The 16,415-nt window shown below is 42.6% G+C and overlaps 2 protein-coding genes across 3 annotated transcripts in view; one reads left to right on the forward strand and one right to left on the reverse strand.

Moving 5' to 3' along the window:
* fam118b (family with sequence similarity 118 member B) overlaps positions 1-3,212 on the forward strand; it is an 18,889-nt gene extending 15,677 nt beyond the window's left edge. Inside the window, exon 7 of the mRNA XM_037678107.1 lies at positions 3,142-3,212. Within this exon, the coding sequence (XP_037534035.1) occupies positions 3,142-3,212 (71 nt within the window). The remainder of the gene's footprint in view (positions 1-3,141) is intronic.
* Positions 3,213-4,481: 1,269 nt separating this feature from the next.
* On the reverse strand, positions 4,482-14,727 carry srpra (SRP receptor subunit alpha). Of its 2 annotated transcripts, none has more exons than XM_037678109.1 (15): positions 14,658-14,727; positions 14,388-14,525; positions 14,065-14,148; positions 13,775-13,938; positions 11,154-11,314; positions 10,911-11,073; positions 10,647-10,800; positions 10,441-10,568; positions 10,249-10,370; positions 10,086-10,172; positions 9,155-9,327; positions 7,560-7,773; positions 7,293-7,456; positions 5,019-5,117; positions 4,482-4,896 (listed from the first exon to the last, which is right to left on the reverse strand). In XM_037678109.1, the coding sequence occupies exons 2-15, from the start codon at positions 14,508-14,510 to the stop codon at positions 4,768-4,770; spliced, it is 1,965 nt and encodes a 654-aa protein (XP_037534037.1). In that variant the 5' UTR covers positions 14,511-14,525; positions 14,658-14,727; the 3' UTR covers positions 4,482-4,767. The 2 variants fall into 2 exon arrangements, with proteins under 2 accessions (XP_037534037.1, XP_037534036.1); XM_037678108.1 differs by having other exon boundaries at positions 14,630-14,727.
* Positions 14,728-16,415: the final 1,688 nt, after the last annotated feature.

Raw genomic sequence — 16,415 nt, forward strand, 5'->3', positions numbered from 1 at the left:
AACAGAACCAGACCTGGTTTTAATGTAGCATGGTCCAGAACAGAACCGGACCTGGTTTTAATGTAGCATGGTCCAGAACAGAACCGGACCTGGTTTTAATGCAGTGGCCCCTGAGGGCCTCGTCCTTTGAGCTCAGAGATTTCTACAGATTATTCTAATCTGTTGAAGAGATTATGAACTGCAGATGATGCAGATTAAAGTCTTTCATTCAGGATCTTTATTCTGAAATTGTTCCTCTAGCGTCAGACACACTGCTGAGCCTCTTCTCATCTTTACTTCTGACAGATTCAGCCTCTCAAAAAAAGTATTTTTCATTCTCAGTCCTCTCACTGACCTGTAACTAATTAACCTTCATAAAATGCAAATTGCTCCTCCAGATGTTTCTTATTTCTACAGACTTTTGTCCCAACTCTTTTGAGATGTGTTTTGCTACAAATTAAAAAAAAAAAGTTTTTTTCCCCAACATTTCAAACATCTATTTTCTATTGTGGGAAAAAAATGTGGATTTATGAGACCTGCAGAGCCCTGTGATGGACTTGTGACCTGTCCAGGGTGTCCCCCGCCTCTCGCACAGTGACTGCTGGATATGAGCGGCAGTGACCCCCTGACCCAGAAAAGAAGTAGCAGGTAAAAGATAATGGATGGATGGCTGGATGGATGAGTGGATGGATGGAGATCTGTTGATCATTACATTTTGTTTTTATTTACATTTTACACAACGTCCCAACGTTTTAGAACTGGCGATGTAGATATTAACCTCAGGTGTTTGGGGTGGTAGTAGCTAAAGGTCTTCTGCAGGTTATACTCTGACCACTAACTCCTTCAAAATCAGAATCAGAATAAGCTTTATTATCATTGCACCAGAGTACAGCGAGATTATATTCTGTACAGTCAACCAAAAGATGGGCGGAGTGCACGTGGCTGCAGCTCCTAGGAGTGCGGCCCCTTATTCTTTAGATGGAAAAGGGGAAAGACCATGAGGAGAGGATAGTGGTATTACAAAAAAATATCTCTTCACACCATGTCCTTGTCAGGACATGATTTAAGACATCAAAAAATACCAGCAAGCACATTTATAGACACATTACATGCATTTGATGACAAGACGGTGAGATTTGTCCATGAAGCACTTCCAGATAGCACCACAGTCCTAATAAGATGTTGGTGTCAGCCGGTACAGCTCTGATAAGCGTTCACAGAAGGGTTGCGCGGGGAATGGATAGAGCAGAGCCTTCTTAGTTTACACACATCCCAGGAGAAATTTGATAAGTCGGCCTGCTTCAAGTCCCAATATGCTGACGAGTTCCAAAGCTGCAAGTGGCCTACGATTCTTATAAATCGCTTCCATCTTACGGCTGAGCTCATAAATGAGCGGAGTCTGAGAGCTCAAAGCACAAACTGATCCTTCAGGTCAGCAGCTTTGCCATGGCCGAAGCTGCCGCCGCCGTCTTCTAGCCGATAACAGGTATCTGACGGTGCCAAGAAGCAGAAACCCTGCTATCATAAGTCCAGTGATCTTCTGCATCCTCCTGAGACAATACAGAAAGGCACAACATATCCATGACGTACCCTGCTGCGTGTCTCTCAGCGGGGCATGAGTGTTCTCCAGGACCCTGTTGCTTGGTTGAAATGTTTTTTTATCAGTTGCGTTGAAAGTCCAGCTGACCAAATCCATGAGAGTAATTTACGATTCGGAAGATGTGTAAATAGAAGCTCCGATACACAGGACAGAGAGCACAAAAGCAGGAGGGAGGCAGGAGAGGGAAGAAAAGCATCTGGCTTGCTTGAGAGTGAGTGAGGAAAAATAAAAACTACCTGTTGGATTCAACTCTCTTTCTGTTAGCAAAATATCTCATGAATGACTGGACAAATTTCTGAAAACAATTTGACATCTACAGCTGATTAATTTTTGATTTCACCTAATTCAAGATGGCCACCGCAGTCACCTGACATTAGAAAACACAGAAATAGCAGGTACTGAGCTAAAATGTGGTGTGGTAGTAGCTGAGCCTTATCCTCAACACACACCGAGTGCAACATTTTTGGAGTCAACCTTCTCCTCATGCCTGCAGGTGTTTCCTCCCACAAACCAAAAACATGTCAGGTTCATTGGTAACTAAACTGTCTCTTGGTGAACGTTGGAATGGTTGTTTGTCTAATGTGTCCCTACATTCAACCTTTATTTAGACAAGTTAATCCCATTGAGCCTCTGGGACTCATTTACAAGAAAGACCTGATTTTAACAAAGCAATGACAACAGTGGACAATCATTAAAGGAAGCATACAAGTTGAGAAGAACAAGTGAAAGAAAATGGTATTAAAAAATGAAACAAAAAAATATAAAACAGCTAGGTTGTAAGGCAATGTAGAAAACTAAAAGCAGGAACATGTCTGCATTGGTTTTTGACAGGAACTTAGCAGATGTTTGAAGCCACTTAGAGGTCAAGGTCGAGAGCTTCAAGCCTTTTTGCAAGATATTCCAGGAAACAAGAGCAGAGTAGAAGACCCTTTTGTTAAGTTCAGTCTGCACTGAGGGAACACTGCAGGTAATAATGTCCTGAGAGCGCACGCTGTAGCTGCACTCACGCAGAGACATGTAGGAGGAGATGTATGAAGACAACAGACCAAGAAGTGATTTAAAGATGAAAATGTACCAGTGAGAGAGTCTGTGTGAAGTTATTGATGTCCAGTTAACCAGTGAATACAGGGTGCAGTGGTGGGTACGATAGTTGCAGCCAGTTATGAATCTTAGTGCACCATGAAAGACAGCATCCAACATCTGCAGGGTTCTTGTAGGAGCGTTCATGTAAATAATGTCACCGTAATCAATGGAGGGAAGGAAAGTCACAGATACAAGGTGTTTCTTAGCATTCAGAGTTAGACAGGATCTATTTCTGAAAAAGAAACCCAGTTTAATTTTCAGTTTCCTTACCAAGTTTTCCACGTGAAGCTTAAAAGAGAGGTGCGAATTGACCAAGATACCCAAGTATTTGTAGGAATCAACAAACTTCAGTCTCGATTCAAGCTTGAATCATCTCGTCTGTTTCAGAGCTCGAGTTCGACCACCGGGACAGATCTGCTTCATGTGACTTCAATGAGCTTCCACTGTGAGGTGGATTTTAAATGTTTTTTTGTCCACAGGGTCTCCGTCCCCACATGTGGAGGAACAGCAGAACGGCTTCTGCACACAGAAAAACCTCCTCCAAGGTTAGGACTGAACGCTGCTCTACGACTTGGATGGAGCGGCCATTTTCATTAAGACTTTTTCAACTAAAAAGGAAAGTGACGAGACTCAGTTCTGCTTGCTGGTAGATCGTGAGTCGAAGCGTTTTTCCAACTTTCTTTGTGCTGACATGAAAAAACAAACAGTACAGTATTATCACCTTCAGCACACAAACGGATCCACTTTGTTTTGCGAGTATTTATTACAATCTGTGTATTTCAGCTGTTATTACCACAGTGTTTGATCCGTTTTACTCCTCGGGTCAGCTGAGATTTGTTCCGAGTGGAAGTCGTTCTGATTTTATCAATCATTTCTTTTAAAGACTTGGAATAAAATGAGCAGAAGCGGAATAATTCAGGTAGTTTTGGGGTCTTCTGAAGATTCACAAAACAAATATTCAGATTTGGATATGAAGCGCCTCTGCTGAAAACGAGTGGCTTTAATGGAACGAGCAGGAGAGATTTCACTGCAGAGCTGTTCATCTGCAACAAATATCCTTTGTAAGCTTTTTGTATTATTTTTTTTTATCTTGCATGCATCTCTGGAATAAGTTATTTTAAAAATAATAAAAATGGTATCTTGTTTGTCGTGTTGATTATAGCTGTGAGAAAAGCTGGACACTTAACGGGTCATCTTTATAAAAATAACTGAATTAACTTACTTAACATTGGTGGCATATTTCATATTTAACGTTTTACTTCTCATCACCCATAGATACGCTGTAGCACCCTCAGCAACAAAATAAGTCCCGTCGTTCATGCCGTCTTGGCAGCTTTATTTAGAAAGGTTCACATTCTCATAGAAGAGTTGAAAGTATGTGAGCTGCTCTCCAACAGATTTGTTCTGATCAGTGAAGAATAAATCAAACCGAAGGGGAATTCATTTAAAGAGTCCCAGAACTTTAATGGAGCACATAGTACTGACATTCTGACAAAACTAAAAAATCATTAAAAAAAAATCATTCTTTATTGGTAAACTGAAGCAGCAAAGTCTGGATTTTATTAAAGAAAGCAGTAAATTGTTTGAAAAGCTTTCTGAGGGAAATAAATAGTTCTAAAAGCATTAACTTAAAAAGTGAGACTGAACTTCATATTTCTGAATTTATTTTATCTGTTTGTGTTCTTAGAGGCCAGATAATGACATCATGTTTGTTAAACAGGAGAACACCAGAGAAGCACCATGGCTCCAAGTTCTCCTCTGGAACAGGTCACTTCCTGTTTCATAAAGAAGATGAAACTCTGAATGCATCACGGGTCCGTTCTGGGTGTAACCTGGTGGTTCAGTCAAGGTCCAGCTCGAACGTCTTTAGTCAGCTGATTTTCAGGTGCGTTTTAATTTGGCCCAACGGCTGGAACGAATAATCTGAAGGGAGGTTCTGGTTCTGTCAGGACACGTTCTGTTGAGGTGTGATGTGTGCCCTGCACTTGGAGAATCGAGTTCCTTTGTTTGATGCACAGAGGGGCAGGACACGAGCGTGGGCAGGCAGCGGTTCTGGAACACGTACGGTCGGCTTCTCAGAACCGGTGAATGAAGGTGGAGCGGGTCTAGGCCTTCATCAGGGCGCCGACCACGGCGCGGGCGTTCAAGCTGCGCAGGTCGTTGTAGGTCTGACCCGTGCCCACGAACACAATAGGCTGGCCTGTGATGTAGGTCATGGAGATGGCTGCACCCACCTGTGGGGGGGGCACATGACGCATGAAGAGCTATCAGCTTCCCAACTGCAGCATATTTATGAACAAATCATTGGCTGCTCAGAACAGTCTGCGGTTAAAATTAGTTTTGGATATTTATGGACCTTATCGTCGATGGTGTCGAACTTGGTGAGGACGATCCCGTCTATGAGGCGGGGCTTCTCCGACATGGAGTGGTCGGCCAGAGCCTGATTAAACTTCACCTGAGGACACGAGGACCAAACACACAATTATTCAGGTGAAACGTGACCTGCGGGGTTTTGATGCATCAAATGAAGGTCAGAGGGAGAGGGGGGAGGGGGGGTGTGGGGGGGGGGGGGGGGGGGGGGGGGGGGTCAGTGGAAACAACCTGTCTAACTGAAGAGCAGAACATTGGAGCGACGCTGCCCTCTGCTGGACAATTAACATCTACAGTCCTGAAACCATTCAACCAGGGGAGCTCAGTACTTTGATCATGATCTAACAGTCATCGCAAAGGCATTATGGGTAGATCCATGGCATTAAAAAAACAAGACATCAGCCTACCATCCATCCATCCATCCATATATGAAATTTGTCACTTGACTGATGTACAGGGCAGCCAGTCTGCGGCCCCGTTTACACAACATGAAACAGCAGCCTTTCTGCTGTGGCTCATTCATTCATTTCTATAGCGCTTTACACAACCACGATGATGGTGACCAAAGTGCTTAACAAAAACAGTAATTAACACGACAAGTTAAAAGCAAGAAAAACACAATAAAATAAAGAGAAACAGGAACGTCACCACACATTTAAGTACTAAAAGCCTGATGGAATAAAAAAAAAAAGTCTTACGCGTCGATTTAAAAAGGGCCAAGTTCAGTAATCTGACTTTCATTTCATGTGAAATGTTCATTTCTCCGACCACAGCCCTCCTTCTGAGGTTTCTGAATCCAGGTCTCAGAGTGGAGATATTTGGAGGGACCCCACCATGGAGGTGTGAAATGCTCCCCAAGTGTGAAGTCACACATGCGCACTACAGGCGGCTGCAGTCTAAAGTTTTCTGCACTAACAACAGTTAGAATAAATGTCAGGGAGCAGCGTTTTTGTGCTGCTCACCCTTTTACAGCATGTAGGAGCAAAACTAGAGACGTTAGTGTATTCATCTGTTTGGACGCAACTGTCATGCACAATGAACGCAGCTGAGCGCCAGCATCAGGGTTGCCAGATAAATGTAAAATGTCTTGTTTACGCCCTCCTTTTCTGTGCATATGTTCAACAAACACAACACACCGCTCATCTTAGAATATCTTTACTCAGCACATTTGACAGTTTAAGTCAAAATACTATTATTTTAAAGCCACAGTACTATAGTTCAGAATTTCTTATCTGGCAACCCGACTGACACGGAAACTACAGCGTTTTCGTGTAAACCTGCTCATTTTTTTGTTTATTACCCCCAATAAACATTGAAAGAACACAAACGTTTCCAGAGGTTGTTCTTGTGTAATCAGAGCCTTAAAGTAGATCACTTTGACTTGGTCATTTTAAAAGTAGCTCGCATGATGAAAAGTGTGGCCACCCCTGCATTAAACAGTGCGACTCTAGCTACGGAGATACATTTGTCTCAAAAGTAGTCACACAAGCTTACAATGTTTGTGTGCATTCAGTGTGATACACAAGCGTACCGCAAGTTTTACAAATGCATAAACAGTTTTTTCTAGTAGGAATATTCTGCACATACAAATGGTCAAACACATGTGCACAAATCACCTGATGTGCACGGATCAGCTTGCCTGTGCACAAGACTTTTGAGACTCTTACTGCTAAAGACTCAAAAGGTAACGCTGCGTTCAAGGCTGGTGAAAAGCTGGGACATCTGAGCCCTGCCAGATTTACTGAGTTATTATAAAGACTTTTCTAACATGGCCCGTACAGATCACAGTCCGTGCACAGCAGGTGATTTGTGCACGTGTATTTGACTAAATGTGCAGAGTATTCCTAGTTGTGCAATTTGAAAGGTGTTCAATTGAAAAGCTGTTATGGACCTTGTAGTGAGCTTCTGTGACAACTTTTGATCTCCAGCTGGATTTAGTTCTGTGTTGATTCAGACTCGTTTTATTTTGCTTTTGTACTCTGATGTTAGTTTTACTTTGTAACTTCTTCTGGACCAGGCCTCCCTTGGAGAAAAAAAAACGGTTCACTTTAGGGACTTCCTGATTAAATAAAGTCAATAAAATTTCAGGACAACAGTAACTGTGTTTGACCACAATAGAGTTTAAATCCTAATGTATTGAACTGCCTAAACAAAACACCTACATTTTATAAGACTTTTTTATTGTCATCTGCATTAAATCATTGAGTCTGACCCCCCCCACCCCCCCACACACAACATCCAACTTCATGGGGAGTCTTACCAGCTGATCAACGGCCTCGTTGCCCACCAAAGCTTCCCCGACAAACAGAACTAAATCTGGCACGTTGACAGCGATCAACTTGGCCAGAGCGGTCATCAGGGGGGCGTTGTCCTGCATCCGCCCAGCCGTGTCCACCAGCACCACGTCAAAAGCCTGGTTCCGAGCTGAGGGACGGCAGATATGGTGAACATGTGCGGACCTCCAACGAACACGGAGGTCCAGTCCTCTCAGAACATATGAAGGAGCCTCTGAGGGGAAACGTTTTACCGTAGGAAATGGCTTCCATAGCGATCCCAGCTGCATCCTTCCCGTAGCCCTTCTCGTAGAGCTGGACCATGGTGCACCCGCCATGCTTCTCTGGGGGGTGCAGGGAGTTCAGGCGGCGCTGGTGAGTGCGAAGCTGCTCCACAGCTCCGGCACGAAACGTGTCGCAGGCTGCGATGAGCACGCTGAAACCGTTCTCTATCAGCCAGTAGGAGATCTGGAGGCAGACAGGGAGCGGGTCAGAGCAGCATGTTGATGTCAAAGTTACCGGATCAGAAACAAGACGCAGTTTCTAATCCGTTTGGACTTTTCACACTGTAATATTTAATAACAGCCGCATCGTCCTTTCACGGACACTCTAGGTGCGACAAAGACCTCTAAGAAAAGACTTTTTAAATATTTATTAATTTTCTTCTATTAATCCATCAGACTGGAGACAAAATGTCAAGGAGGGAAATCTAGACCTCACTGTCCCTGAGGTGGACTCTGCAGCTCCTCCCCCAGGGGTCTGCAACCTGCGGCTCTGGAGCCACATGTGGCTCTTTGGTTCCTCTGCAGTGGCTCTTTCAAGCTTTGACCAAAACTGAAATAAAACTGAATTTTATTGGTTGTTGTTATAACAACAACTAAAATGGCTAGTTTTCGCTGTTTTCCTGTAATTAAGTTTGAAGATATATGAATACTAGGAACATTACAAGGAGTTAAACATACTTTCACTTTATGCTTTATTTTTTTTTCAAAGTAAGATACTTAATTTTTCTACAAAAAATAAAATTAAAATTAAAATCGCATAGGCCTGCATAGTTTGTTTTAGTTTTTAGAAATTGGGCAAAAACTATTTTATTTTTTCCATCTTTACAAGAATCTCATATTTTATTTTGTCTTAGTGTAAAAATAGCAATAAATATTAAAATTCATTAGATATTTTAATTTTATAAAGTTACCCCTACTGTCCAGAAAAGCGCCCTCCAACGAACTTAAAGTGGCCTGTGTGCCACCAGTTGAGAATCCCAGTTGTAGCAGGTATTGTGGCTCAGAACACGTTTAATTTAGTGAACAAAGGGGCAGAAATGGCTGTTTTGACCGTAAACACTGCAGACTGCTGCGAGGATGTTACGTCAGAGAGGACTTGCAATCCTTCAAACAAGTTCTTGGTCAGTACTAGGGCTATTCAACTGGTGGCCCCCCGGGCCATTTCCGGCCCGCAGGTGACTTCAATCTGGCCCACTTCATAAAAACAAAATAAAATGAAAAATTTTTGGTTTTGGATTCTGTTTATTGCATTTGATTCAATGCAATAAAATAAACATTTAAAAAGGTAACAGATCATTGTAAAACTTGGTTTTTTTTTTAAATATAATGAGTCGCTGGATGTCCGGCCCCCCGAGCAGCTGGCTTTCAGAAGCTGTGGCCCCCTGAGCATTTTGTTGAATAGCCCTGGATATACCAACAGGAAGTGTATAGATTTAAAAACTACAAGAACTAGAGACATTGCAGTAACTGTCTGGTGTTCAGAGCAACAGTCTCTTTCAGTGAACACTTCCATAACGCAGCCTCACACACAATTAGGTCAAACGATCACAAAAGAGCAAACTCACCTTTGCCAGGTTTGTAGACTTTCCAACTCCATTGACTCCACAGAACGTGATGACAAAAGGCCTCCGCTGGTGCTGCGCCTCCATGACATCTCTCAGGATGTCCACCCTGCGTTTGGGCTGCAGGATCTGCACCAGGGAGTCCTGCAGGGCCTGCTTTACTGTTGAGGCCACAGCTGCACACACACACACACACATCAATGGATTTCTCACACACACCACAGCACCATCACACAACTGCAGTGTGTGAAAGTCTGCAACTGTTGCCTTCATTTGACGCATTTTTAATTTTATTTCAAGCAAACATCCTGACTGAGCAGCAGTTTAAGAAGAGCACCTCATAAAGCAAATTACATGGACTTAGCAAGGGTTCTCAACCCTGGTCCTTGAGGAACACCATCCTGCATGCTTTAGCGGTTTCTCTGCTCCGACACACCTGATTTTAATAAATGGATTTTTAACAGGCTTCTGCAGAACATGAGGAAGTAATTCAATGACTGAATCAGGTGTGTTGGAGCAGAGAAACAAGTAAAACATGCAGGATGGTGTTCCACAAGGACATGGGCTGGGTACCACTGATATACAGCAATACGGCCCAAACAAGCAAAGACCTTGTATACGGTTTGACTTTGATATTTGACCTTAACCTTGAAGCTGTGGCGAGGAAGATTACACGACACTCTGTAGTGGTGATAAACAGTCATATCAAGTTTTGTTAAATTATCTTGAACGGATCAGATGTTATGGTCCAGACAAGTGAAAGATGACGGACAGACAGGGACTAGAACAAGTCCATCCTTCGACGGGCGTATAAAATTTATTCTGTGAAAACTGAGGGGAACTTCATGTTTATCAGCATGAATACATTCCTTCCTCCAGAAAGTTGACAGTAGTCACAAGATGACGGGGATAAATATCAGTGGGGGGTACTCACTGGTGAATGTGCCCATGACTCTCCCCTCCAGTTTTTTGGCCACAGAGTCACACAGCTGGGAGGCGATGTCGGCTGCTACATTCTTCGCTGTGAACCCAGGAGGAAAAGAAACGATGACGACTTCAGAACTCAGACACCGGGTGAAAGACACGGGAAATCGTACCGATGAGGTGGTCCCTCATCTTCTCCAGCACCGGCTCCATGTCCTCCCGGGACAGGCTCTTCGAGCCCACCAGACCCTTCAGCATCCCAAACATTCCCCCAAAACCACCTCCTTTTCTGGGGCTGAGAAAAACAAGGACTAAACTGAGGACTTGTTCAGGTTCCAGCGTAAACTACACAAAGACTTTGTTACCTCGTCTTGCTCGTTTCACTGACGACCACACCCTCCTCCTCCTCCTCCTCTTCCTCCATCTCCTCCTCCTCACTGGACTCGTAGTCCACAGACAGCAGGTCTCCTTTCATGGAGCTCACCTGCATCTCCTGAAACACAACAAAGACCTTCAACTCCAGCCACATGAAAGTGAGAACCTGTGAAGGTGGAGTGGGGCGTGCACGTACCGGGCCAAACTGGGCCTCCAGATTCTTTTCTCCATCATCAGGAGAATCAGCTCCATTCTTGTAGCTGTAATCCAGCTCCTTGGTGCTGCTGCCAGCGTTGGCCCAAACACGGTTCTGTTTCTCTCGTGGCTTTTGAGGCTTTGGGGACTTGATGCTAACAGAGATATAAGAAAAATTAAATTATTCTAACGGCTTTGATGCAGATGATTCTGTACAACTTTCTGTGCCAGCTGCGTAAGAAGGTAAAACTATCAGCTGATTTACATTTGTTTGTCAGAGGTTCCCATCGTGCGCTTGCGGATAAAGTTCTCTCTGTTTCTTTGCAGGATCTCCTCAGGAGTCAGGTCCTGGGTACCGTTCACGGCGGTCTTCTTGTCAGTGGGAGGAGCCTTTCCCTGATCCACTTTGACAGGCTCAGCTGCAGGAGCTAACACACACGACACATCAAAACCAAAGAGCGCCAACGTTCAGGATGAGCTTTTTAGGACCATCACGAGCAGCACTTACCCCCCTTTTTAGTATTTTTATTCTTTTTGCCCCCCTGTTCCTTGCCCTTGTCCCCACCCTTCGTTTCGATCATGGACTTCACAGTTTTCTGGGATTTCTCGGACATATTGAAGGTCCTCATGGGAGCGGGGCTTCGGCTCTTACTGCTCTCTTCGGCCATCCTGGAGTTAAATGGGTTGGTTTAAGTCAGAGTGAACAGAAGGAAACTGGTTTAGGGCCGCAGCTCTGAATCTTCCAGAACAGATCGTCTCAAACAGCACAGAGACGACTTTACCTCCGGACAACGTTAAAAAAAAACAGCTCTCACTGAAATAAACTTTTTAAAAACCTCATTATTTACAACAGGCGTTAATGTTTGGTGATCCAATCACAAGCGCACCGCACCATAACTGGTTTACACCCAGTTTAAAGACGCCTGGTGGAGTCCACCCGGCATGTGTGACCCCTGTGTCTCCAGGAACCATTTTCACGACACGCTGCTCTTCTAATATTAAGATCTGCTACCTCAAGTTGAACTTGAAGCCTTGTCGCTGCAGTCACAGATGTACTTTTGACCAATGAACAAATGGTTTTCTGTGAATTATTCATCGATGTTCTACAGTCGAGGACAGTTTTGAAAATGGCACAAATTTTGGTTTTCAAAGTTTGCAGCCTCTTTTTGTGGAACCTTTTGTCAGATGTTTATACGGTATAATGAAGCACAATTATAAGCATTCCTTATATTTTAACTTTTTATTGACAAGCATATCCAGTTTAAACAAAGACCTAATATTTACAGTATTAACCCTTCTGTTTTTTAAGACCTGCAGTTCACCTCAGCATGCTGGATATCAGCTTCTGGGCAAAATCTTGAGTGATCTTTTTACTAGTTAGCATTTTCTAATAGCATACCTGCAAACTCAGAAGGGAGGAAAAAGGTGACAAACCCTGCGCCTGTATTGGGGAGTGGGGTTGTGGTTTTTAACATCATGCTTCAGGTAAAAAGACATTTACTAACATATCCTTATTTAATTAGGACAAACATAGGAAAGATGGATAGTCAAGTAAAAAATAAACAAGCAACAACAGCAGCAAGCCAACCAGAAAAACCAAATATAGCATTTTGCCAACGGCAAAAACTCATTTCTGAAATGTTTTGGCCTGGACAAGCGTTTCAAGGGCCCGTTCCCAAGCGCCTCTTTCGTGTCACACGCTCTTGCTCCACCATTTCTGCCCTATTTATTTCCCTAATGATCCACCAGAACAGATGTGTTGATCACTTAAAACAAAACACCCGTGTGTTGTGTTTCATTGGCACCAACGTTATTTGTTTGTTTTAATTTCTCTGATCTTATGACAATGACGCGTTATTATGGGACATCAATAAGGACGCATTAGAGATAGCCTTCCCAAAATTACTCGCATAGAACCGAGTAACATTGTAGGCTAACGTTAGCACACATTTCACTGATATTAGCCAATAGCCTAGCTAGCATTACATGCTGACAAGCTTTCCATTACAGAGAACGTTATGTTGGAAAAGTTAACGGATTACGACAAGCATAATGTTGCTAAAGTAGTTTTTTTTTGCTAAATCAAGTTTAATTTACACAGCATATTATATTACATCGTTGGCAGATAACAAGACTTATCTCAAAGCTAACAGTGTCCAACATTAGAAGTGACTAGTTATAACGTAGACCAGTTTCCTTCACCCATGGGAACGATTTCTCCATCATCTATCTTGATTGATAGAAAGATGTTCTATTGTAGACAGAAACCTTGATGGTAAAGTCCAGGCAATGGGAAATTATGCCATCTACCACACCTTTAGATGATTCACATAAATGACACCGTTTGAAATTGGCGAATTCTGCCGAAGTGACAAGTTTGCAGGTATGTAATATATTGGTTCCGACTGTATTCACTTATATTTACTAATATTTATTTACTAATATGTAATTCATTTAAAATAAACAAATGTATCAAAAAGAATAAAAAAAAACATTGAATGAAAAGGGTGCAGAAAGAAGAAGACAATTCGTATAAATGGACTGTGTTACATACACAAACTGAAGTGTACCACAGATGTCTAGATTCTTGTGTTGACCACAGTGACGGGACCTCAGACAGAGGGGTCAATAAATGGCTAACAGAATGTGATCATCAAGGGCCCTGAACATAATGAGACCAAACAAAAGCTCCCCTTTCGTGATCAGATTACCAAACACATAAATCAGATACAGTTCTGTTTAAAGGGTCGTGTTTTAAAGTAACAGCATGTGTCATTATATTACAGCATATAAAGCCATCTCATCTTTTTCTGCAGGTACAGACGAATAAAAATAAAAATAATAAAGAAATGATGCATTAAAGTAACTAGGCATGATGGTGTTACATGACACAGTAACACTACTGGAAATAAATAGCGCAACTTCAAAATGAGGAAAAGTGTGAACATTTACTTGACAAATAACTATATCTGCAACACTTTCAACAGTGTTGGTCTTAACCTGGTATATGACTCAGAGCAGTACATCAGAGATGTTGGTAACATTAGTTGTGTTCAAACATTAGGAGAAAACAACAGTTGCTAAATTAAGGATTCAGCCGTGACAAAGTTTGAGTATTTTTCTGTTTACCTGAGGAGTTCGTTGAAGGCCTCTTCAAACTCACAGGTGCTGTTGAGAAGCTTCATGGCACCTTTGTGCTCCAGCTCGTTTTTATAACGATCCCTGAAGTGACGCTGGACATCATTTATAAACTTGTCCACATACGTCAGCGTAAGGATCTTTTGAAAACCCACCTGGACGTCAGACAGAAAAATTAAAATAAACTTGTGAATTGATTTGTGACAGTACAAATAGACTAAACAAGCACCTTGGTTTTTATATTTTAGCCAGTTATTGAAATGTGCACCTCACGGACTTACCACAAAAATCAGCTCGAACTCATTGTCCAGTTTGTATTTCAGACTCAGAGCTTCGTGGGTAAATGAGTTGTTCCCACCTCGCTCCTGAGGAGAAAGAGCATGACACCTGAACTGAACACGAGCTCCACGGGTGTTCTTAGATATGTGGCCTAAAGAACATGAGTAAAATCACTGAAGCAGAGGTTATAATAAAACTCATCTAACAGAAAACATATCTTAGTTCTCTAAAATCTAAGAAGCTTGTTTACCTGCTGTTAGCATGACGCCAACAGTTAGCATTAGCTTAGCATTAGGCGCTGACAGTTTGACAGTAAAGCCCTCACCTGCAGGATGACCGAGCGGATCAAAGCGTTCACTGGCCCCGTGAAAGACTCAGTGACCCCGGCTCCCTGAAAACACCACAGCACTATCCCCCCTTTGCTGAAGATGGTGAAGAAATCCAGCATCTTGTCACCACGGATCTGGATTTAACGAGAACACACACAGAAAAAGATAAACTGGGAAAAATGGAAGCCCCGAAAAGAAAGTCTCCTGTGCTACATGACGGAAAATGTTCAATTCTTACCAGAAATAATAATACGTATGATAAATACCCCCAAGTAAAATCCCAAAGCCGGTGGAAAACCGTTTGACACGTCAGATGATGTCCCCGGAAATGACGCTTCTTCCGGTGTTTTACCGGAAACGGAAATGTGTAAGGCGGTGCGCTTGTTATTCTTCCTTTTTTCACTGAAATGTTTAGTAAAATCCATAAATGACAAACGAACTCTCCATTCTTAGTACTCTTAAAACAAAATCACTTTTATTTATCAATTTATTTAATGTTTAATCATTTTAGTACAGTTTTTATGTCAAACCAGGATCCTTGTGCTGTCCTTGTTGGGGTGTTACACACGGAGTACCATGGGTTTGTTTTGACTGCATCACTGCACTTTTATCACACAGTATCCTCTGCACCAGATAACCTTCTGTAGTAACAAAACAGGCTACCCTGAGAAACTAACCTACCAGCGAAATTGGCTCTTTGCATTTAACCCATCCACCACCAGTGGTGCAGTGGGCAGCTCAGGGAGCATTTGGGGATAGGGTGTGCTGGTCAGAGACACCACAAGATGTGCAATGACTGTGGATCGAACCTGGGACTTCCAGGTCCCAGGTTCAATCCACTTCGAAGCGACTTATTTATGTTTTTCTCCCCCATATTTATAACCCAATTTTTGGTTGAGATCTGACAATTTCAATCATTCTGACATGGAAAATATTGAACACTGCCATTTTCAGCCGCTAGAGGGTACTCCCAACTAATATGGCAAGCCAAGTGTTAATCGGTAAAAGTGGCTATTAATGAGACACTTGGCTTGCCACACCAAGCCACTTTTGTCTCCCTCTGGAACTCCTGGAGCAAACGTCAAATCAGCTGCACTTCGCCATGTTGCCCAGGTGAAATGCAGCTGATTTAACAGTTAAAGTGCATTTATTAAAGGAAAGAAGAAACTGAGACACACCTTTGTTATAATTTTGAGCAAACAAGTAATTGTATTTAAGCGTTAATCTTGTTAAATTCTTGTTAAAGTCCTCCCTTGCACGCACCTGCAGCAGTCGCGAATCGGCTTTTGAAATGCAGCTCTTTACTGTTAAAGTGCATTTATTAAGGACAAGTTAAACTGAGACACACCTTTGCTATAATTCAGTTTGCCCATTTCCATCTCAGAAATATTAACCGTGTTAGCCCTTCTCTCACACCCCGCTCCACAGCCATCCTTGTGCACAGTCTTGTGACTTCCCGGATTGACTACTGCAACTCCTTCTTTATGGCCTCCCCAACAAATCTCTCCAGAAGCTACAATTGGTCCAGAACTCAGCTGCCCGTGTCATCACTCAAACCTCCTCCTATAACCACATCACTCCAGTCCTGCAGCAGCTCCACTGGCTCCCGGTTAAATTACACATTGTCTTCAAAATTCTTCTTCTCACATTCAAAGCTATTCACAACCTTGCTCCTCCTTACCTATCTGACCTCCTACACATCTCCATCCCCTCTCGCTCTCTCAGATCCTCCTCTTCACTACACCTCCATGTACCCTCTGCCCACCTCTCCACCATGGAGAGCAGGGCCTTCACCTGCTCTGCTCCTCATCTCTGGAACTCTCTACCCCCTGACTTAAGAAACACCACCTCTCTTTCTATATTCAAAACTGCTCTGAAAACACATCTCTTTAGACTCGATTACCCTTAACTTTGCTGTATGTATTTCATATTCTGTATGTATTTCATATTCTGTATGTATTTTATATTCTGTATGTATTTCATATTCTGTATGTATTTCATATTCTGTATGTATTTTATATTCT

Source organism: Nematolebias whitei, chromosome 6 (assembly GCF_014905685.2).
Source record: "Nematolebias whitei isolate Nwh7 chromosome 6, NemWhi1, whole genome shotgun sequence".
In the NCBI taxonomy this organism is placed as follows: Eukaryota; Metazoa; Chordata; class Actinopteri; order Cyprinodontiformes; family Rivulidae; genus Nematolebias; species Nematolebias whitei.

Coding starts and splice junctions, on each gene's coding strand:
- srpra (XM_037678109.1), bottom strand. CDS start 14,510: ATGCTGGATTTCTTCACCATCTTCAGCAAAGGGGGGATAGTGCTGTGG. Junction 10,569..10,646: donor TGGAGGCCCAGTTTGGCCCG/GTACGTGCACGC, acceptor GTTGTGTTTCAG/GAGATGCAGGTGAGCTCCAT. Junction 7,774..9,154: donor AGTCTACAAACCTGGCAAAG/GTGAGTTTGCTC, acceptor GTCTGCCTCCAG/ATCTCCTACTGGCTGATAGA.